The 24000-nt window shown below is 41.6% G+C and overlaps 2 protein-coding genes across 3 annotated transcripts in view; one reads left to right on the top strand and one right to left on the bottom strand.

The window, feature by feature from the left end:
- Nucleotides 1-19895, top strand: part of SERINC5 (serine incorporator 5) — a 41021-nt gene extending 21126 nt beyond the window's left edge. The window contains exons 5-12 of one of the 2 annotated variants that reach the window (XM_054054319.1): nucleotides 1951-2044; nucleotides 3613-3824; nucleotides 4656-4751; nucleotides 7452-7578; nucleotides 9236-9302; nucleotides 12393-12432; nucleotides 13102-13249; nucleotides 13556-19895. In XM_054054319.1, the coding sequence (XP_053910294.1) occupies nucleotides 1951-2044; nucleotides 3613-3824; nucleotides 4656-4751; nucleotides 7452-7578; nucleotides 9236-9302; nucleotides 12393-12432; nucleotides 13102-13249; nucleotides 13556-13703 (932 nt within the window). In that variant the 3' untranslated portion in view covers nucleotides 13704-19895. Of the gene's footprint in view, nucleotides 1-1950; nucleotides 2045-3612; nucleotides 3825-4655; nucleotides 4752-7451; nucleotides 7579-9235; nucleotides 9303-12392; nucleotides 12494-13101; nucleotides 13250-13555 lie in introns of those variants that run through there. The other variant, XM_054054320.1, reaches the window with a different exon arrangement.
- A 3567-nt stretch (nucleotides 19896-23462) lies between these two features.
- THBS4 (thrombospondin 4) overlaps nucleotides 23463-24000 on the bottom strand; it is a 37149-nt gene continuing 36611 nt past the window's right edge. The window contains exon 22 of the mRNA XM_054054662.1: nucleotides 23463-23693. Coding sequence (XP_053910637.1) covers nucleotides 23632-23693 — 62 coding nt within the window. The 3' untranslated portion in view covers nucleotides 23463-23631. The remainder of the gene's footprint in view (nucleotides 23694-24000) is intronic.

Below are 24000 nucleotides of genomic sequence, written 5' to 3' on the forward strand. Positions count from 1 at the left end.
TAGGGACACCTCCCACTGTATCAGGCTGCTCAAGTCCCGGTCCAGCCTGGCCTTGAACACTTACAGGGAGGGGGCATCCACAGCTTCCCTGGGTAACCTGTTCCAGTGCCTCAGCACCCTAAAATTGAAGAATTTCTTCTTAATGTCTAATCTTCCCCTCTCCAATTAATAGCCATTACCCTTGTCCTATCACTGCATGCCTCTGTAAAAAGTTCCGCTCCAGCTTTCTTGTACGCCTTTGTAGTGGTGCAATGCTTTGTACTTACAAGCGGGAAGACTGCCTATCATTTTTGCAAATGACTGTTTTCATGGTGAAAAGTCATCAAGAAATGAAGTGTTTGGAGATGAGGGGAAATGGAACTTATTGTGGTTGTGAGAGTGCTGTTCCTCAACAGCAGTGAAACCTAGTGTGGAGATACAGCATGAAAAGCTTTATTCTCCAAATTAGCTCTTGACTTTTTTGTCTAAAGTGGTATTCTGCACATCCCGCTAAACTGTCCTCAAATCAGCCTCTGAATTTAAAGTTTACAGATGGTTTGACTGCTGCGTGGGTTTAGTTTTCTTTCTTTCCCACCTCCCATCAAGAAACTTAAATGTCTCTTTCGTTTTTGAGTATTCTTGCAGTTTGGTTACTTTTTCTTCAAAGAACAAACAACAAAACTGCCTTTTGCCATGCTTCCCATGCTTGGCAGTTTGCTGATCATGGAGAAGGAATATTAGATGTAAGCACTAGGTTTGTGTGGGCTTTAGTGTTAAATCCACACTGGCCAGGATAACGTTATCTATGATGGATCCATTAAACATCCTACAGTGTCCTGCCTGTGGCAGTGGGAGATCCTGAGAGTCTAGCTATTTAATTACTTGCTTCATTTGTGGTCTGCTTTTTTGTAGTCTATCTCTCCAAAACACACAGGCACACTTTGTTCCCTGCCTATTTTTTATGTGCTTTTTTACATGCTAGCTTCTTCCAGTTTTTGTTCTGTTTGTTTGAAGAACAGCACACTTATCAAGTGCACTAGATACATTTAGCAGAACCAGAGAAATGACATTTTTGCTTGCTTTCAAATAATGAGCCTATGGTCCAATAAAAAGAAATCTCTGCGTTATCTGCTAAGGGTAACATGCCCTGACTGTTCTATTCCTCTGCTTCACTTGCACAAGCTTTTTTTCAAAAGGAAAACAGAGGGGTAGGGTATGGCTGAACTTTGCTCATGCACTTCGTTGGTCGTCTTGACTGAAATCAGCTGCACACGTGGAGTCATATATATGCTATGCACTGCACAGCAGCACCTCATTTAAATAGGTTTCTGTATTTCCCCAGAGACTTCTGGTGTTGCACACAAGAGACCTGTTGTCCCAAGTTTCCAAACAGGTACCCAAATATAGTATATGTAGGTCGATGGTTAAGTATTCAAATAACCTGTCTTAAAACTAGTCAGTGGATACCAAGTGTTCCCGTCTCTTTGGGAGTGGCACGGGACGGCATTTGTAAATAGATGAGCCCCACCTTTGTTTTTCTGTGGTACTGGAATCTAAAAAGAGCAGTTTCTTCCCTTCCAGTAATGGGTTCCAGTACCTTTCAATTTCAGGGTTTAGATTGCTGTGAAATGCCTTCACACCACCTCCCTCTCGCCAGTCACAAATAAAGGTTTCAGTATGTTCTGCCTGAATACAGTAACTCCTAGCCTCCACAAAAATTTTCTAGGTTAGGGAAACTCCGTAAATTTCTTACCAGGCTTACTTTGAAAATGTAGGAGGTTAGAAGCTGAATTAATCAGTCCCGAGTTACCTGAGCTGGCCTTTCAGCTAAAATCTCTCATCTCCTGCTACATCTGTGAGCTTGAGATATTCAAATAATGTAGCGGCTTCGCTGCAGAGACAATAATTCCATTTTATCTCAAGGGAAAGGCGACTGCAGTTTGACCTATTTTCTGCTTCTCTGCCTTGCAGCCTGGCGCTACGTAGGAGCAACAGGAGGTTTCCTTTTCATTGCCATTCAACTCATCCTGCTTGTTGAGTTTGCGCACAAATGGAATAAAAATTGGTATGTGTTGGGCAAGTAGTTATTTGCATAAAATTCTAATGGACTGCTGAACAATAAATTTCTCATGACACAGAATTTAAAAGTTGTATGAATGTAATTTATGAAATAGGACACTTTAGTATGAATGTTTAGAGCTGTTCATCTTTGCTTCATTCACTTTCTCCTTCCCCAGCAGAGATGCTTCCTCCTTATTAACTTCTATTCTGCTTATTTATTCTTAAACTGCTCAGCTTCCAATAAGTGGTAGCACGTTGGGATGCAAAAAACTCTTTGTTTAAGTTATTTTATATGTTATGTGAAAATATACCTGCTAGGAAACAGAGTAGTGCAAGAGAACAAAACTAAATTTGCAAAATGTAACAGTGAAACTGTGTGCGGGGATCTAAACTGATAAATCCTGCTTTTTTGTGTCAGCTTAATACACATCAGGTTTTTTTTTTCTGGATGAGAGAACTGCTACTTTGTCTTCAACTTTTTTGCTTGCATCTCAATTTGCAAGATTCCATTATCAAACCACATACACCCCATCTTGGCATTGACTTCATTTCTGGTTTAAGCATATTTGCTATTGCCTTCCTAGCTCTTAGCCTCTCACCCATTTAAAATATTTAAATTATTCTCCTATGTATACACAGGAACTCCTGCCTCCACCTCCACCCTTTCTGTCTCTCGTTTCTTCCTCTATAAACCTTTGTGGTCCTCTGTTGCTCTAGTTAGCATACTGACCGCTGTGAAGGAATTTTAGCAAACCTTTGGGCTTTGCTAGATACCTGTTTTCATGGAGGGAGAGGTGTGATATCCTTCCAATACCTATTTTTACTGCTAACTTCTGTAGCTGCTCTTCTGTGGATGAAAGATTTCCAGCAGCAGTATTTAGCTTTAGCACTCTCTACATTACATATTGTTTTAGGATAAGTCATATTTCCACCAAAACCACCCAACAACAACAAAACTCATAAAACTTCGCATGCACCGACAAGCCCCTTGTGCTGAAACAACGTTTTTAGTTGCTGCTCCAAAAACCTGCAGTGAACTTTGCATCAGGTGTTTGGAAGGTGAAGAGAGGAAAATAAGATGGACTGTGTTTTAGCTGAGGGAGACTGATGGGATACACCCAAATGGAGAGGAGCCTCTTCGAGTGAAAGAGTCTTGAAACTGTCAGGGTAGCATAAGGGGCAGAAGAGAGGCTGTGCCAAGGAATATGCCTTTGTTGTCCTTGTGTGAAGAGCACTGCTTGCTAGCTGAGCCTGGCACACCTTTGAGTTCCCACTGAGAAAATTCCAGAAGTATTGAGGTTGAAATGCACTAATGGGGCTGATCCTGTCCTAGGAGTCATGCTGGTCTATAATTAAAGAAACAGCTGGGCAAGATAATACAGAAGATAAACAGTAATGCTAAGGAATGTTTCCTCTGTTTCCTGGGAGGAACCTTACAAGGGTGTGTGTTGATGTAGTGATGTCCACATGCTTCAGGAAAGTACTGTCTTTTGTGCTTGCGTATATGAACTATTCTGCTAATATTCTTGGAGGGGAAAGACAAAAATGAGATGTTTATCTCTGTGTCTTCAGGACTGCAGGTGCAAACCACAAGCAGATGTGGAATGGATTGCTCGCCCTGGTCACTCTCATCTTGTATTCCATTGCTGTGGCAGCCCTGGTCCTCATGGCTCTTTTCTACACACACTCAAAAGGCTGCATGTACAACAAGGTCCTGATCGGTGTTAACGGTGGCCTGTGCCTCTTTGTGTCACTGGTGGCCATATCACCCTGTGTCCAGGATCGTGAGTCGCTGACTTCTTCTCCTCCTGGGTTTCTGGTGCTGCCACAGTTGTGTGCCTGGAGGCATGAGCCATATTCTGGGCAGAAAGTTTCATGATGATTCAGAGCTGGTGCTGCTCTTGCCCCTGTCCCTTTAGTTGCACTGTGAAGTATAGTTGCTGGTCATCAGCTCAGCTGCTAAAACCGCAGAGGTGTGAGGCGTTTTGGGTATGACAGTCATACTGTTAAGAAGACTCATGTACTGATAGCTGGTAATGTGTTGTGCAGCTTATGCAACTCTAGCAGTGATACCAGTTGAAGTAATAGCTGTCGATCTCATTCACCTCTGTTTTACTATTTACTTTGGACTGCTTGTGATTTACCATCTGTAAAGTTTGGGTCTGGAGGAGCTAACAGCAGTATTTCGTGCTTCAGTATATTTTATGTGTGCTGTTAGTATCTTACATACTTTGGACCTGGAAATAGTAATTTGAGTGACTCCAACACAGATTTTATGGATGAATAAAACTGTAATGGGAGCAGTTAGGTAGCTTTTGGAAAGCTGGAGCTCTTGACAAGAGCGAGCAGGGTGTGATTCTTTACTTATGTGTGAATCTTTAATGCCTTTCTAAAACAGCCAGCATAACTGAGGGACAAACTCTTTTCTTTTTAACTTGCCAGTGGAAATATATTTAAACTTCCTCAAAGACATATGAACTTGCTTTAGGTAAAACATAAAAGATACTTCCCTCTTCTGAAAGACAGTAGTGTGCTGTTCTCTGAAGTATATGAATTTATTTTTCAATTTGTTAAAATGTCTGTGAAAATCACTTATTTTCCTTTTTCTTCTGAAGGTCAGCCCCATTCTGGTTTGCTCCAGTCAGGAGTTATTAGCTGCTATGTTATGTACCTGACTTTTTCAGCACTATCCAGCAAGCCGCCAGAGACTAGTAAGTTATCTAATGCTTTATGTAAATTTTTTACAAAACGGCATGTGTTAGGTGTGAGAGTTTAGCAAACTCGAATTGACAGATACAGGGATATAGGAGTGCTGATTTGGTCTGTCCTGGCCTATGCAGAAGAAATTGCAAGTACTGAAAATAAATCTATGCAGCAGAGAGACCATGCAACTGGGACTCTCCATGTGCCTTAAATGCTTTGGTCCAGGGGAGCGTAACTTACCTTGGGTGAGCTCCATCTGTTGTACCAGAGTAATTCTAGCCTGTTTCCTACAGACAAATTTCCCAGTGTTGTATAGCCTATCCTTTATATGGCAAATGCGTTTTCTTGTTCTTTTTAGGACATGACTAAATACGTAATGTTTGCTGACATGATTGAAACAAGTAGCCCTAGGTTGCCTCTGAAAGCAACTAGGTGATCAGCTCCATCCAGAAGCTTACTAGGTCCACCACCGGGTAGTAGGTGTGGCTATCAGAGTGGGTACTACAATAACTTCTTTTACTCCTAGAATTGATACGCTAGATAGCCTAAGCTTTAGACTGCTAATGGAGCAAAAACTTGAGTACCGCTTGTCTTCGGTTTTGAGAGAAAACGTTCTGAGAAAGGACTTTGAGTTATATTGCAGTTGTTTGAGATGATACTGTTAGTCAGCAGAGTTCCTGTACTCCACCTGCCTTCTAACCATTGGCTTTCAAAGCCAGGGGTAGGAAAATCCCTGGAGTTTTGAGTTCTTTATTCTACAAAAACACAGCAAGACATTACAAGCAAAACTCAAGCCGTATCCTTTTCCCAGGTAACCATCAGAGTCACTTATTTGGACAGGGAGCATTCTTTTTACATACAGAAGACTTCTCTGGTTCAAATTAGTAATGCTAAAAATCCCCTTTTTTATTATTGCTCATTTCTAGTGTTGAGTAGTTGAAACAACAGTAAATTGAGGCAATAAGTGCATTGGCAGGAAGGAGATGTTTCTACTGACCTCTCCCAAGAAGAAAGGAAAGAGACAGGGAGGAGGGGGTGGGAATCTCTGTCACACTCGTGCAGGCACAGGCTCACACAAATGTATTCTAGAGCGAAGAAGGAATGGGCAAACAAAAGGTAATGCCTGTTGAAGCTGTGCTTATCACAGCATGCCTTATCTTTCTGGTGCCAGATGTAGCTAAAGGACCTGCTAAATAGTGGACCTGCCTTGCTGCAGATGTGTCCCTGATGGACACAGTTGGGGGATTCTGCATGTCTCTGGCCAAGGTGTTGGTGTGTCAAAGGAAGAGCAGCAAAGCTGGTGAAGAGCCTGGAGTGCAAGGCTTAGGAGGAGTGGCTGAGGGAACTGGGATTGTCTAGTCTGGAGGAAAGGAGGCTGAGGGGAGCCCCTACTGCTCTTTACAATTACCTGAAAGGAGGCTGTAGTGTGGCAGGTGTTGGTCTCTTCTCCCAAGTAACAAGTGATAGGTTAAGAGGAAATGGCCTCAAGTTGTGCCAGGGGAGGTTTAGACTGGGTATTCAGAAAAAATTGTTCACTGAAAAGGTTGCCAAGCACTGGAACAGGCTGCCCAGGGAAGTGGTTGAGTCACCGTCCCTGGAGGTATTTTAAAGACTTGTCGGTGTGGCACTTAGCGATACGGTGGTGGTGGGAGGAATGAGCTTGCAGTGTTAGGTTAATGATTGGACTTCATGATCTTAAGGCACTTTTCTCACGTAAATGATTTTATGATTCTATAAACACTTGTCATCCCTTATTTTGCTCCCACCTTCTCACTTTCTCTGCTGTGTGCCAATAAAGTTGATTCTGCAGCCCTGCAAGGGTACTAAAATCCTTCCTCACTGGTTCAGCGCACTGACTTTGAGTTTATTTTTAAGCTGGGTATAGCCTTTGCCCTCTGCCCCTACAAATGGTTGTGCTGTCCCAGTGGGGATGTAGAGTGGCTGCTGGAAGGAAAGAAGACATGGAAACAGTTTGTCTTTGACAGCATTGGCTCAAAAAGCTCCTAATCTGAGATAAGGTGCAGTTGTAGTTTCTTGCTTTGGAGTGGTGCTGCAGGGTATTGCTCTGCTTTCCTTTGACTGTAAGCAGGCACAAAAAGCCAGATGCATCTTGGAATATAGAGGACTAAATTGATTTCATTTCAGGGATCTAGAAGTAGTATTTGCCTAGATGTTAAGATAGAGTCTTGCCTTTAAATGGTGCATCTCCTTTTCTTTGGTCTCCTGTGTATCAGTCTGAGAACAGGGCAGCTACACATCACCTTTTTTTCATGAGTATGAATATCATAGTTGTCCTCAAGTTGTCCCCTGCTGTCAAAGAAATGTATAGTCTCAGGTCTGTACTATCTTGGTGTTATATGGCTCTGTGGTCTTGCAAAAAGCGTTCGTAAACTTTCAACTTCTCATTTCTTAGTTCACCAGACAGTCTTTCTTCCTTGTTCATGTCGTTTGGTGAAACAGGAAATTTTAGTACCCTACTAAGGTGCGGTTTTGTTTTGCCTGAAATAGAGAACCTGTCAAGTCAGATCTACAGAATTTTTTTCCTGTATAATCCTTTTAAAAGATAGATAGAAAGCACTGAAATGTACCTACTCAGTATCTGAAGTAATAAAAATATTTTGCTGAAAATCTTCAGTGTGAAGACACCGTTGAAATGCAGTGAAATGAGCTTTGCTCACAGTTCTCTTTGTTTCTTTTCTTTTGTGAAGTCCTGGATGAAAACAATCAGAACATCACAATCTGTGTACCTGAATTTAGTCAAGGCCTGCACAGAGATGAAAACCTGGTTACTGGCCTGGGTACTACCATTTTATTTGGCTGCATTTTATATTCTTGGTAAGTCTGGGGGTTTGCAATTACCTCATTGTAAATGCAATCTTTTGGTCCAGCTAGCAAAGGCTTATCACAGACCTCATGCAGACCAAGTAATGCAGAGAAGTAGAATAGAACTGAGCTGGAATGTTTGTATTCCCCTTAGTTTCAGAGTGATTAGCTGTTTTAGCCAGAAGTGTTCAACAAGATGATAATCTAACTTTTGAAACAAATATATTTCTTTAAAATCAAATGGAGCAATTTACACCTAGAGGTAGAGGGGGAAAATTCTAGCTGTCTGTGATCCCAAATAGTGTTGAGGTGCGTTGATTCTATTTTTACTCTTTCTAGAAGAAAAACTCTATGCAGTTATGTCCATCTAAAACTACATGAAATTTCTGTAGCCTCTTGGTGTAGGCTTTAACTGTTCTTTGAGGATCTTCAACACAAGCAAAACTGTTTGGGAGGACTTCCTTTGAAGAAGGGATGAGCACAGTACTGCCGGGAGGATTTGGTGGCAATCTCCTGCTCTAAAAAATATGTTTGTGCTTGTATAGTTGTGATGCTTGCTTTGTATTACCGCAGCTCACATCAATAAATTGTCATTCTCCAGGAAGGAGATAGAGAGGGAGTAACTGATGACTGAAAGGTAGTGTTTTGGTGGTGTGGGTTGACAGGGGACAGCACTGCCTGGGTGTTGCAGGTTTTTGAGTAGGTTCTGCCTCTGAATCAGTCCACTTCAAAATTCACATACTGAAACTCCTTCATAATTTTGAAGTGATGAGAGACCTTCTAAAGAGGTAGCCTAGCTAGTTTTCTGCTATCAAATATGCATATGTTTTCCATTTAATTCTGATATCACATCATGAATATCATATATCATGGCTCTAGTTCACATTAGAACAGTATTTCCAGTGCCTCAGGAACGTATTTTGGGAACACAGACAACCTTCAGTGTAGCCTGCAGGGGAAGTGTGCCAGGTAGCTAGGGAGATAAGGCCTTCAAGGGGAAAGTTCTGAAACGTTGCTTGGTAAGTCTCAGTGTGTACAGTGAAGTGTTAACACACGTCTGCCAGTGTGTAAATGGAAACTTTGAAGTACACATCCTGAAAGGCGAAGACTGGTCAAGAAATGTTTCTGATCAGAAGAAACTAGAAAGGATTCCCCTCTAGACAGTTACAATCATGCTGGAAAGCGATTTCCAGCAACTGGCATGCTGGCACTAGCAGCTGGTAGTTTACTTCTGAAAACTGGCTGCTGCCAGTGACCTTTTACTTCACTGGCAAAGCCTTTACAGAAATACCGAGCCAAAGTTATGGCTCTAAAGTTAATATAAAAGCATTGGTTCTGCACAGCAGGGGAGATCTCTTCTGAACTGCAGTTTGGAGTGCTTAGCTCTTTGCTCCTGTCTGATGGTGATGAATTCACTACTTTTCAGGAGTGACCTACTTTTCAGTTGGTGATTCAGGCTGTCGGCCAGTGGCTGTCTTGTCAGGCTGGTTCATACTTGTGCAGAGCATACTTTTCACATGCTTACTGCTTAATGCTGTGTCTGGGCAAAGGCTTAGCCCAGACACAACACTAGACACGGACTAGACTATTTATGTTTGCAGTTGTGTTGAAAAAATCGCTTTGTTTGGCTTATACTTTTTTTGTTTTGACTATCTTCCTTTGCTTCTAGTTTGACCTCAACAACACGTGCAAGTTCAGAGGCACTGAGGGGAATATATGCAGCACCTGAAACTGAAGTGAGTTCTTGCTTCCTTCCACAGGATTTCTGTGCAAACTTCCTCCTGTGCTTTTCTTGCTGTTGTTTTCATGGCTAAGTAATCTGTAATAAGGTGAAAAAAAAAGCTTCTTTGTAGCATACATGCTGCATGCCTCTGGGTATGCACTCCTCAGGGCACTTGTCCATGGCCCTTCTGCAGCTCTTGCTGGCCCCATGGAGGTGCCTTTTTGTACTGAAATAATTGCTGCTCTTGCAGTGTATTTAACATCCTGCAGACTTCCTGTAAACTTTGTTGTGCTCCACACAAGTTCATATCCTCTCACTTAAAGGCAAAATCAGCTGGGAAGCTCTCAGATAAAGAAGTGGAGGTATTCTTGAACACTTTCAGTCCTGGTTGCCTTTGTTCTCATGGCAACTGGCTATAATGCCAAGTTCCTATCTCTTATTTGTATTTCCACACATAAGTAGTTCTTTTCTTTTTGTCTGCAATTTCATCTTAGGTTGAGTTTCTCGTTCCTGTTTCAGCAGTATGTTTCTTCATTTCACCTGCTTATTTCTATGGCCTTCTTATGCTAGGAACACCTAGAAACACTGGGAAATGTATGTTTTCTTGCTAAGTAATAGTTACCCCTTACTGAGGCTTGCTAGTGTCACTCTTCAAATGTATGGGTGTGTTTGGAGGATGAGTCTCCATCCCTAGCTCTCTCTGCATAAGTATTACTTGTATCTGCAGTCTTAACATCCATTTTTAAAAGTCTTTACTGAGAGTGTTTGTGAAAATACAAAATGCAGAGTGTCTGATGAGGTGCTTGGTGTTTGCAGTAGCTGAGTGTGGGAAAGCAAAATGTGTTTCACTGTGAAAGCATGTCAGTGCAAGAGAGAAGCTTCCTGCTGGCAGGATGGTGCTACTGAGCCAAGTGCCTGGTGGCTTCTCAAGGTGGGGAGCACCAAGGAGAAAACAGCTGCCCTTCATGTGCACCCACCTTCCTGTGCCAGCGCTATGCTCTTGGAGGTCTCCTCCAAAGGGCTATGGGCTGCAGTGTACCCTGTGGCAGAAGCTGCAGGCGGTTGGCACTGTGTGGATGCTGGATGCAGCCCCCACGCTGGGAAAGTTTGGCTTGTCTGCTGCCTGTGAGATTATTTCTAGACCGTTTGGTTTTAAAGAGCAGTACAGGAGACACTAAACATAAAAGTAAAGAAGTGACTGGTGAAGAGCCACTAATTGCACTCTGATTGCCTGCCTTGTGGCAAAGGGTCTTTGTCTCGTGGCCAGCAGAGTGAATGTAGCAGTTGCTTATGGTGTACAGAGGGTCTGTCAGCCTCTGTGCTGAAAACAACTAAGCTTGATGAGGGGCTGGTGGTTTCCATGCCAGCCTTGCTAATTGCATCACTCTGTGTGTGCAAGGACTTAATTGCAACTGATTAAAAAATTTGAGAGAACCTAGCACTTGCTTCAGGATGTCATTATGCCCCAAGGAGACCTCAGGCTGGTGCTGTAGGTGAGGCTTGGCACAGCAGTAGAAACAGGTATGGAATAAGGGTTTTATTTAAATGCTCAACCAGTCTCTTAAAAAAGAATGGGCTTTATGGCTTTTCATGAGTTTATGAACCCGGTGAAATGTATGCTTTCGCAGATATGCAGGGTAAAAACTGCCATTGATATTTTCATTGGCTACTTTACCTTGAAGGCTTACTATCTGATTTTTGGGAGGATTAGGAAAGCTTGCAACCTGCCCATGCCAACTGAGGGAATACACTAGAATTAAAGTATAGAATTACAAAGGCGAATATTTAATCATGTGTGTGAGGTGTCATAGCCAAATTGGGGCACCCTGAATGTGGTTTTGTACCCTTCAAGCACTCAGATATAGCATGATTTGACCAATTGCTAACATCCGCAACACTGATTACTAGACATAGTAAGACTTTGCAAAACAACTATATTTTCTGTAGCATTCTTGTCTATTGATCCAGATGTCCCTGGAGTCAGTCTTGCCATAGTTACGTATCTGTAATGCTGGGAGGGTTTTAAAGATGTGTGAGAGCGACAAGGATGCTTGCATTGTCTTGGTTGCCCAGGAGTATCTTTTAACTTTCATGGACCACTCTAAGTTTCCAAGAAGTGAAGTCCTTATTTCCAAGGCCCGGCTGTCCTTTAGTTGTTTTACTTAAACAAGAACTATACCAAATTCTCCAGTAAGACTCCGCTACCTCATTACATTACATTGTATACTCAGATCTAATATATGTTTAAAAGGTTAATACTCTTTCATACTATGAAGACTAATTGATATAATGGTTAGGGAAGGGAATTTTCTAACAGGGTTCATTGTCTTCATCAGACCACAGCAGAATAATCACAGAGTAGGATTTTACCAGAACGAATAATAGTGATGCACTAGAGAAAGTGCTGACTTGTAGAGTTGTCTGGTGCAGAAAATGCACTTACTTATATGTTTATTGAATGGTCAGCATTCTGTCCGTATTTTTATTACCACTCATCACATGAAGTGTCAGTTTCAGCTTTGCTTTTTCCATCAGTTAAAAGAATAAATTCATTTAATTAAAGCAGTAGCAACAACTTTGTCTTTTCATTTATTTTGCTTGTACTCATTCTGCTCCGTTTCAGCAAATTCTTGCAAAGATAAGTATATGTCTGACTTAATGCTTGTGCGGTTGTGTTTTTCAGTCCTGCAGGGTTTTAAACGTTCCTTTTTCTTTAATTTCAGTAGAGAATTTTTTTATTTAAAAAGCACTTGAGTGCAAGTCTGAAGATGTAAGCCTCCTCTGAGCCCCTTGAAACTGTAGCTTTTCCACCATACTGCCGTAATTATTTGCACCAGTGTTTGAGTTATGTGAAATGAATAGAGTAATTCTTAAAGAATGGTTAATTTGATCCAAATCTTACTGAGTAGGTTTTTCCAAAACTTGAAGTGTTGTTATAAACTATTTGGCAAATCCTAATTTGGGTTTTGTGCTGGTTGGAAATACAAACCAGACTTTTCTAAGTTAGTCTCTGTAAGGTACACATAACAGACCTTCCTTCCTTAAATGTAGTTGTTCTTTGCTGTAGCACAGGCTCTCACCCTTCCTGTTGTCTGTTCCACAGGTAGCTCGTTGCTGCTTTTGCTGCGTGCCTGATGGAGATGGTAAATACGTTGTCACTGCACAATTTACCTCGCTTGTGGCTTTCAGGCTAAAGCCAAGAGAGTAAGGATACCGCTGCAGATCAAGAGCTGCTCGTGTCCTTGTTCTGTTGTACCTCAAACTGAAGCAGTTGAAGTGCTCAAAGTTAGGCTAGGGTAGGAAACAAGAGGTGTATCAATACTATGGTAATACAACAGGCTAGTTAATAGTTCCTTAATAATACCTAATGGTATTTCATTACTGTAACACAGAAAAAGCAATCTGTCCTCTTTGTGTGCTTGTGGATGTTGGCTGCTGGATTTTGGGCTCAGCAGCTCTGCAGGGATTGCAGTACAGGAGTGAGTTAAGAAGGGAGTGTCCTGTTTGCATACCTGGTACAATCAGGTTTATCGGCTTGGAAACTGAAAAGTATTTTACAGGTAGAGCAATTTAAATAGCCAAATGCTCAAAAATCAGCCAGGAAGCCAGGAAGCTGATACAAGGCAGGATTTCAGTGGCTTTACTAAAGGCTTAGGCCCATGCCCCGAGGGCAGGGAAATGTCCAAGTGTTGCTCTGCATCACACTTTCCTAAATCATGCTATAAATATTTTGTTGTGTTCTTCATGAGCCAGCTGCTCTTTTCGGTTCTCATAAAATTTGCAAAAGCTTTCTTATTTCCTGTCTCTTACAGCTGATGCTGAAGAGCACGTTGAAAAAAGAGGAGGCCAGGCTGTATTTTACGATGAGAAGAAAGGCACGGTGTACAGTTATGCGTACTTCCACTTCGTTTTCTTCTTGGCTTCGCTGTATGTGATGATGACAGTAACTCATTGGTTCCAGTAAGTGTATTCCTTTAAAGCTGAGAAATTAATGTCTCTTTGCATTGAGATGGGGAGGTGTGAATGAAAACTTCTGCCATTAGTGCGTCTCTTCTACTTAAGAGCTGGAAAAGACTTTGCAAATCTTTCCCAGGTGATTCTTGTTCAATGTATTGCTCTAAAAAAGGGCTGCTCTCCCCTGCTTCATGCCTGGGTTAACCTAGTTGAAGTCCGTGACCCACTTGAAAAACAGACGATACTGCACTCTGAGACATGAATAGTGAGTTTATTGCTTCTTTGTTTTGTTTTTTATTTTTCTCTTAACAGTTACGAAAGTGCTCAGATTGAAAACTTCTTCACCGGAACCTGGTCCATCTTCTGGATTAAGATGGTCTCCTGTTGGTGTTGTGTCTGTCTGTACTTATGGACTCTAATTGCTCCACTCTGTTGCCCAACCAGAGAGTTCTCAGTGTGAACACTAACGAGGTTCTTCTGTGTTTTTCTTTTTCTTTTTTTTTCCTGTTACAAATAAAATTCAACAGTCATTTAGTAACGAGGAAACTCCTGTTGCCCACTTATCATGATGTACCAGTTAGTAACTTTTTTGTCAGACTAAACGAATGATTGGAGACTTTTTTTACCTTTTTTTAATTGTCATGTACATTGCCCAAGGGAACAAATCTGTTCCAAAACTGTGACGCTGATATGTGGAGTGTAGAAAACACAATTGTTGTATGAACTGGAAGTGAAATGCTTTTCCAATAACTGACAATCTTTCTCAGGCTTCATTGGCAAGAAAAGAAAAAATCATGGTGCATATGTGTCTTCTTCCTTCCTGTGAACGCTGTGTATCTTCTGGCAAATACGCGTTCCTTTTTATACTCTTTTTTTAACTCTTTTACAGTTTGCAGTGATGATTTGGATTGCTGTTTTGTACAGCATATAATTCTTCTAAGTAATATCCAGATAATTTTTTTCTGAAAATGTAGCTAAATACTTATGTAGAAATAGAGAATATGTAAGAATTTGACTACCAAAGCATCTACTAAAAATTGTTTATCTAAATATTAAATATATTAAGTTATTGTATAACTGGATTGAGAAAGGAATGTACCAATGATAATAGAGTATTTATTCTGTTATAACTTTAAAAGGCATCCGAATATTATATACAATTCAGATCTGGTCCAGCTGTTAACAGAAAGGGAGTTATACACACAAATTCTTTAACTCTAAATTTTGTCCAACATTACTTTGCTAACTCGCTTAAACTGCAAGTTGTGTTTACTGTACAGGAGTTTCAAGATATGGTACATTCTTTATTCAGAATGTTGTTTGCTGTTGAGAAAATGCTAACTACAAGAACATTGCCAGTTGCTGGTAAATTTAAAAGTGGAGTCCTCCATTAGTTTTCTACTCTGCTGTTTCAACTTATGTCTAAAGGTCTCCCAGGATCTTCAGTTCTGTTTCCATTACTAAGTGTATACTACTTTAAATGCAGTGATGGTCAGAAAAGGCACATAGTGTGTCATCTTCCTTTTCTGCCCGTGTGTTGGTTGGAAAGTATTCTTTCTAATTTTTGTACTACTCTGTTGATGTTAATTTTGCTCTCTAGATGGGACTTAGCCAACCAATCCATTAATTAAGCTTGTTGTGGAGACCTCCTCTTCCAAGCAGTGGGGTAAGGAGTCAGAAAAACAAAACCAGAAGACACAAATGTAACAGCAGTTACTTTAGTATAAGTGACTGGCTTGACAATATTAAACTCTACCGTGTCACTTCTATTTGCTTTAAGTAGATGATTTGGTGGCAGAAGACAGCTCAGAGACCCTAAATGCTGAATAAGGTTGAACCCACTGAGTTATCTACATTACAGTGGGATGAATTTATGATACATGCTAGTCCCAGAGGTTTTAGCTTCTCTGTCTACATGTATCTACACACAGATACAGTGTGAAGTATGCAGGATAGAAACAAAATCAACTACTTTGGCAGTTCTTTTTTTTTGAAACATGATTGAGCCTTAGGTCTTCATGCAACGCTTTTTGCAAAACAAAGAAAAGCACAACATAGAGGCCAAGAGATGGCCAAAATATTTGCATGCCTTATTTGTTCTGTTGCAATAATTGATGGTTAATGCAAACCTGGTGAGAAATCCTAAAGTAACAGATCTCAGTTTTGCTCTTAGTTTTCGTTACCATTTTGCTATTTTATTCTGGAGCCTCTGCCCTGCTTGGAGCTTGCTAGGGATGTGATCTTCCCAGCCACGTGCATCCTTACCTCAAACTAAATTAACAAGTCTGCAGTCCTGTATACTTATACCACCTACCCCTGTGATTAGGAACATCATCTGTCACAAGATCTGAGGGGAGGAGTGAGTAGTCTGTCCAGAGGTGACTCTTGCTGCTCATCTTAGTGCCTAGGGGAAAAACGGTTGAAACTTAGCTTTGACATTGAGTTAGAAAAGCAACAAATAGCTCTGGAGAGGGAGGCAGGTTTTTTTCCTTTCCTTTTGCTGCTTCTGGGAGGTTCTGATCTTACTAAGAGCTCTGCTAGCATGGGGTCCTGTCAGTATGTCCCTGCCTGCATTTGGAGTCCAGCCATGCGGATCCTTCTGCAGCAGAAAAAGGCCTTTGTTAATCTATTCACAATAGAGCTCTAGAGAACAAGGCATGCACTGTGTCAAGTTGTAAGGCGGGGAATGGTTACTCTTCTCTGGTTCTGACAGCAGGCATCCAAATCACAAACGTGGATGATCTTAATTATGTATCTTGTCCAATGGATTTTCTTATTTGTTCATGAACATACTTATTTTATGTAGGCGTTATCTGCCTGCATAAGGACTTCCTGCACCTCCTTGTGCTCTTTTTTTTATTATAGTTTATTTTTAAGGAAATAGGTTTTGCACAGAGAAAGCAGGGTTGTAAGAGTAAAGTCAACAGTGAGGCATGAGACCATTCTTCTTATATGGCACTCGCCTCACTGGTTTGCTCTGTCATCTGTCCCTTCCACCAGCTATTGACGTTATGCATCTAGACCTGTGGTATACGTGGGGTAGTAAGGGGGCAGTGCCTGACTACACTGCTTTGTCTGCTTCTGGGCAAGCGTTCTGAGAAAAGATCCTGAAAATAACTATGACTCATGTGTCCATGCTGTGGCCCCAGATCCAGCTGTGGATCTCCAGGCCTTTACAAGCAATCAGTAACTGGTGGCACTTGGGTGTGCAAAGCCTCTAGTTCCTTGGTAAAGCACAGCTTCCTGCTGGCCAGACAAATGTTACAGCCTTACTGTTCACTGTAAAATCTGTACTGTGAATTTCCATGTGCCACAGTTTAATAAAATCGTTGGTTAGGGTATAAGTTTCAAATGCCCAGTTCATAGATTCCAAACAGTTAATGCAAATGGGCTTTTAAAATCTTTTTAAGAAGTGCCTTTATTCCTGCTGCTGTGGTAGCTAATAATTCAGGTGGCACTGGAAGTGGAAGACCTGAACCGAGTCTGTGACTGGGTGATGCTGCCTTGTACATTATACCAAGACACAGTCAGACCTGTGCTGCATGTGGAACACCCAATAATCTGTGCTTGACAAACCTATAGGGGTGACGTTTATTCAGATATTACAGTGCAGTGGAAGATGCGCTTGAAAAACTCAGAAATAGCCTGATGCTAATGTAAATAAGTGAGTAGTTGTTGCTCACTTTTAAATTTAAACTGTAAACAGTTAACTTTCTCTCCAGGTACCTGAAAGTGCAGGTAACTGCTATGTTTGAGGCAATTAGTTTTGTTGTGTCTTTCCTGCCTTGTGCCACCATTGTTGGCTGAATTCTTTTCCTTGATCTGAGTGAGCACTGCAGTATTTCTGGCTCCTATTATTTTTGGACCGTGTGAAGTGAGGAAGCTGTTATTACAAAGACAGGAAGACTAGAGAACATGTCCTGTGCTAACTTTCTTCTAGTTAAATTTGAATTTGAACTAATGCAATCATTCAGTGGATTCTTGGAGGAACAGACCACGTTAGCAGAAATTAGTTCTGCTGGGAAGGTGAAACGATTTTACTGATGTTTTCCTACTTTTTCAGATTTGCTATCTTAAGAAAGTTTATTTGGAACCTCACTGTTGCACTGCTATCAGAGATGGGAACAATGTTAGTTTTTTTTCAAGAAGGCAACCGAGAGCCACAATCGTGACTGGTTCTTGTTTGGGGTGAAGTCTTGTTTGGGGATGGACTTGGAGAGCAGGTCTCTGAATCCAAATAGCTGGACTAACAAATGAGACATAAAACCTTACGAAGAACGTGTGGAAAGCAGATGGATATGCTTCTTTGCTGTTTACCACCTAATTTGTTAAAGTTGCAGGCAGCCCTTGCAGCTGGATGCCAACTAAGGAACACCACTGTGATCACACATCAGAGTTATTGCACGTCTGTGGGCTCTTAGCTTTGTACTTCAAGCATTTCTGTGAGGTTCAAAAAGCTCGTACTTGCCCAGCTGATTTGGTAATTCTGGCTGGGTTGGGCCACTTTCATCCAAAACGGGTAATTCAGTTTTGCTAATGTATGCGTAGTCCAAAGAGAGGGCTTGTCCTCTCAGAATCATGAACACTGCATGTCTATTTATTTATTTATTTTGTGTTTTAGCACCTTTTTACAAATCTAGAAGCGCTTTGAGATTATAATCTATGCATCTGTAACTGCTTCATCAGCCACTGGTGCAGCAATTTTGGGCCTAGGATGTTGGTATTAATGAAGTGATCTTTGCACTTGTGAAAAAGCTGGTTTTTAACAGTCCTCTGGTTTTGTCCAATGCATCAGAAAAAATTGGGAACTCAAGATGGTGCTGCTTGAACTTTGGCTAGCGGCCCACAGTGCCATGGGGATCTCTGAACAGATTGGTAACAAATCCACTGACTGTTTTGAAAACGTACTATGAAGATTTAAACTGTTAGGCTTTTCTCCTAAATAATTTGATGAAGCAAAATACCACAAGACTGTATCTGTGGCTAGATGAGCAAGATTATCTGCAGCTAGAATTTTGCTCTCATCTTTATTTCCAGGCTTTAGAAGCAATATCTTTTACTTGCAGGCTGTATCTCCTCATTTTATTTGCCTTTTTCTCCTTGGGCTTGTTTCTTAAAGGCATTGTAAACCTGCTTCACTCTCATTCTCCTTCCTGTCAAGTGGGATGTCTTTGGTGCTAGAAACCAGCAAAGACTTCTTTGCCAGGTCTTGTCGATCCTTTCTGTTTTGTAGCAGGACAAACCTGCAGTGTTGAAGCAAAGTCAAGGATCATAATGTCTTACATAGATAAGATTTCCTCTGCGAAAACTGCATCTTTGTTTTCTGTAGTGGCCTACAAGTTCTTGTGGGGGGGAAATGCATAATCAGCGCCGTGACATTTTACTTTGTGTTTTCAATTTTGTAAACAGTAGTTTGAACTGAGTATTTCACATGACCGTACAAGGGAATGCCAAGCGGTCAAGTGCTTAGAAAGCTTTGGCTTTTTGTACTTGTACGTAGCTTGGGAACTGGTATGTCTCTGCATTTTTCAACCTTCTGACAGCAGAATGCCTGAGTACCCCAGGATGGGGATGCGGATACACTACACAGGCTTTGAGGTAGAAACTTTGGGAGATTGGCATGTACGGTGGCTTTCTAATGCCTAAAAAAAGTAGTAAGTTTCAAGTATCCTTAAGTCCAGTTTTGTTTTTTTTTTTTCTCTCAGACTTGGTTTCAACTCACTCTACACCTGTCCAATGATGATATTTTTTAAAAGTTGGAATTTATTTCAGATATAAGCCATGTTGGCTTCTCCCCATTTGCCAGTCTCCTGATAGCTCTCAGTGCTGTAGTGTACAGCTGTTTGCACAAACTTCCTTTGGAGCCACAGTCGTCACCTTTGAAACTGTTCCAGCAGCTTAAAGCTTCTAGGGCTTTTGCTCGCCAGAGCTGTGGGGTGCAGCTCTGCAGCCGCACTTTTGCCAAAGAAGCCTCAGTGTGAAGCCAAGAATAATTCTGGAAACCTAATGGGGATATTATGTCTTGTTACTTATATGATAACTTTATTTTTCCTCTTACTGATAGATGTCCAGGTGCTTAGGTGTCGTTGGGCATCCATGCAGACTTAAAGCGAGGAATATTAACTTCCAGATAAAATTGTTCAACATGTCATATACAAGCTGAGATGATACTTTCTAGGAACCTACAGGTTCACTCTCTGCTTTTTATTTACCACCAGTGAGTGGTGTTCAGTCTTGTATATGCTGTGTTTGAAAACTGGATGCAAAGTAGTCAAAAGGTAAACACTTTTTTCTTAATGGTGAGGGGTTTTTAATTAGTCTTTTTCAAATTTCTTATTATCTCAAGGGAACTTTTTGGTGTGTGTGTGTGGTTTTAATAGCTGTAGTTTTTATTAAGCCCAGTGAAGTGGGTTTTTGCTAGTTTATTTAACATTTTTTTGCGAATGTTGTGATCTGTAGTAACTGTAACGCTTTGACTATTAAGGTTTGTTAAAGATTTCAGGATTTTAAGATCTTAATTGTAAAATAGTCAATAGCTTTGCCCTTTTAAAGCATGTTAATGGTTTTTATGGACACTTCCTTTTGTATACTGAGTGAATGTATTGTTATAGATTTAATGTTTAATGGACCAATAAAGTTTTTCTTACATTTGAAATGGATTGTTGTGATATATAAAAGTTGAAAAACCAACTCATTCTAGGAGAAACTTTATGTAAATATGTGAGCTAAGCAGTTACTGAGCCAGTAAAAATAAATTGGTTGATGTTTTTTGTTCACTACATTTGGATGATATTTAACAACAACAACAAAAAAAGTTAGCCCATGGATTACATGGCTTTCCTGTCCATATTATTTTTGTACTCCTCCAAAGCATGATCTTCAAACATGACAGGTTGCATGCAGAGACAACAGAGTTGTCTATGGCATCTGCTTTGTACAGAGCAGCTCTCTGAGATGTCAGATGTCTCTGAGAGCACACATAAAATATTTTCCAAGGCAAAGCATAGCACTGAAGCCTATGCACTTGTTTGAAACAAGGATTTTTGATTTTATTTTTTTCCTCATTTGCCCAGATGGTGGAGTAGGCAGCTGCTGAATTTGACAACTAGATCCAGAACAGGGAAAGTGCTGTTTCTCTGTGGGCCCAGGTCACTTACTTCTCACCATCCACATTCAGGCTGTTGTGGAGTCCTGTATCAGGATGTTCTTTTCTGGTGTTTCAAACCAGGAGATGAATACGCTCGTGGTGTGCTGGGTGAAGAACTGGTTGAAGGGCAGAGCTCATAGGATTATGTGAATGGGTCTGCATCTGGATGGCTGCCGGTCTCCAGCACTGTTCCTCAGGGCTCAGTTCTAGGGCCAGACCTGTTCCATACATTTATCAGTGACCTGAATCCAGGAGCTGAATGTACCAATAGGAGCTTGGCTGATGATACTAAACTGGGAGGTGCTGCTGACTCTTGAGGGATAAGAGGCTTTGCAGAAGGATTTAGATAGGTTACAACATTGAACCATGATTAATGGAATGAAATTTAACAAGATTCTGTCTCAAGGGTGGAGTGATGCCAGGGCCAACGATAAACTAGGAGAGGAGTGGCTGGAAACATCCCTGCAGAAGGGGATCTGGAGGTGCAGGTTGGCAGCAGGCTCAATACCAGCAAGCAGTGCTCTGGCAGCAAAGAGGGCAAACGGCATCTGGGAGTGCATTAAATACAGCACAGCCAGACAGACAGGAGAGGGGATTATCCTGCTGTATTCAGCAGTAGTGCAGCCTCACCCTGAGTTCTGTATGCACTTCGGGGGCCCACAGTTTGATGTAAAGGTCCTTGAAGGAATCTAGAGAAGGGCAACAAAGCTGGTGGAAGGCCTGTCTTATAAGGAGCAGCTGAGGACTCTGGGTTTGTCTAGTCTGGAGAGGAGGCGGCAAGATGTGACCTCATTGCTCTCTACAGCTTCCTGAGAAGGGGAAATGGAGAGGGAGGTGCCTGTCTCTTCTCTGTGGTATCCTGTGATGAATGGGAATGTCTCAAAGCTGCAGCAGGGAAGGTTTAGACTGGATGCAGGGAAGCATTTCTTTACTGAGAGGGTGGTCAAACCTTGGAACAGGCTTCCTAGAGAGGTGGTCAATGCTGCAAGTCTGTCAGTGTTTAGGAGGCATTTGCAGCGTTTAGGAGGCCCTCAATAACATGCTTTGGCTTTTGGTCAGCTCTGAAGTGGTCAGGCAGTGGGGCTAGATGATCATTGTATGTCCCTTCCACCTGAAATATCCTGTTTCAGGGAGTGGAAGCATTTGAAATGTTTGTTGTGGTGTTTTTAGCCCACAGGAAAGAGTTAACCTTCAGTGAGATGTTAGACCCTCCTGCAGGAGGCTCAGGACTCTGAACTCCAAATTAGTTGCAGCTGCTGCCCGGGCTGAGTGCAGCCCTGCGTAGGTGGTGGGGGCGAGAGAGAACTACAGGCTTGGCTTTAAAGATGTGGGATTGCAGCCTATTTACTTGCCAGAGGCCACACATTGAGCCATGTCTATGTTGCACAAGAGTCCAGAAAGAGGTGGTGATGCTAGAGGAGCTTGTCTGAACACTTATACACAGGGACTGTACAGTCTGATGGAAACATGAGGGACAGGAGGTTTCCCAAGCCTGGACTTTGGCCCTGGGGCAAATCTTTGTCTGCAAAGCCAGACTTATCTGTTCCTGAAGTGAGTCAACACAACAGACAGAATGAACTCCAGCATCCCATTGTGAGGTCCAACAGCGCCTTCTGAAACAAAAGAAAAGTTCTGAGCTGTGGCTGGTTTCTGCGGCTGCCGGTTGAACAAGCCGGTATGTTTTCTGTTGGGGGAGGTTGGACACTCACAGCTTCATATAAATACCTTTGACAGTACAAGAGCCAGAATGTCATCTCCCAGTGCCAATGTCTATAGTGTAGACTGGAAGAGAGCCTGGAAGTGGGCAAGCTTGAAGGTGGCAAACTGGTGTGGCAAACAGCCAAGGTGCTCTCTCCCAGCCACTGCAGCAGGCAGGACAAGTGGGCTAAGGTTTGGAGGCTGGCAGGCCTTCTGTAGCTGAATGTGGCCATGTTTTCTGATGGAGCTGATGTGCACTGTTGTGCTCTGACCAACAAGTGCTGCAGGCAGTACCGGGTGGGTGGGCCAGGCCTGCTGCAAACACTGTGAGGAGACCACTTGTGCAAAACGTACGCGCTGCAGGCCTGTACCCTGCCTGTAGTGCACCCATGGTATGCATGAGTGCAGTACAAGTAGCTGCCTCCTGCCCCGATTGCACCCAAACCAGTTAAGACAGAATTTCTGCCTCCTCTATGTATTTCCTCCCTCCTCCTCTGAGGCTGAAATTCTATTTCCTGTTGTTCTTTTTAAAGCAATTATCTTACAGGCTGCAATATCCTTCTCTTCACCTGTCCTTGGAGCTTGTTCTCCCTTCCTTTCCTAGCTCCATTTTGAAAAAGGATGTAGTAGAAACGTATATGGTATCCATCACCTTTCTGTACTTTGAATTACAGAATGCATAGTGGTGATACAATTGCTTGGGCTTTTTTTGTTCCAGGCCTTTCCTAATGGTTACTAGTGCTTAATTCAGCCTTTTTTTTTTTTTTTTTTGCTTTTAACTTAAATGTCTCATTTTGCTGTACTGGCTGAGAGAGCTTAGCTCTGTGTGGAAACAGCAGGTCAAAACCTGGCTTTGTGTGTGAAAGTTTAGGATTATTTCTTCTCTACAGGTGATTCTGCATTTACATCCATATGTCTTTTTTGGTTTTAGTCACATGCAGCTTGTAAGATGTGACTACAATGCCCTGCACTGAGCTCTTCTTCTTTTACAGGATGTGAAAGTGTTGCTCATAGATTTCTGGGAGTGGAAGGGCAGGGAGTTCTAACACAGTTCCTTGAGGAGGTCTGCCAAAGGTCACTGACTCTCCAAAGGAGTTAAACTGCTCTGAAGGAGATAAAAAATTTTCTTATCATGGCTGGAAAAATACTAAGCGGCCAGACAGCTCCCAACTACTTAATACCTAGATGCCCTAGATGCAACCTGTTTTTTCTGACATTCCAGATAGACAAAACTGCACTTTCTTCCCCACTGTGTTTAACACAGATCCAAAAGGGCAATAGATTCAAACTTTCCCCGAGAATGTTTTAAGCGTGTGTCATTCCATTATATGGTGCTTTCTAGATTTTAGGGCAAATCTGAAAACAAGTGAAGCCCCAGTATATTTTGTCTCCTTTTTATTTTCACTTTTATACAAAAAAAGTCTGTCATAGTCACATCATTAAGAGCAAGCTGCGAAGTGCACCCTTGCAACAACAATCATATAAGAATTTAAAATATATTGCTTTATTGTTTGCAATAGCAATGTTAGTTTGCCTTTGCTTGTTAAATATCCCCAACTCCAAATTGCTGCGCTTGAAATTCTTGAAAGTCCTCTGGGATGGTGTCTGAAAAATATACAAAAGTTTAGTCTCTTCTGACAAAATCAAGAAGCACTTAAATTATTTAATTACCCACCTACACTTTTTTTTTTTCAGGTAACATACCTCCTCTTTTGTTTACTCGGTAAGAATGAAGAGGGATTATTTTCAGTTTTAGCTGTACACCACTGAAAATCACAGAGAGGCTAACAAGACAGTGAATGCTGCAGTGCCAGCCCATAATGGAGTACTGCCAGTATTCAAATTGCATTTCCACCCAAAAACTTTGTGGCTTCCACTCTTATATTTTTTTGATAATAAACACTAACCAGAA

Source organism: Cuculus canorus, chromosome Z (assembly GCF_017976375.1).
Source record: "Cuculus canorus isolate bCucCan1 chromosome Z, bCucCan1.pri, whole genome shotgun sequence".
NCBI lineage: Eukaryota > Metazoa > Chordata > Aves > Cuculiformes > Cuculidae > Cuculus > Cuculus canorus.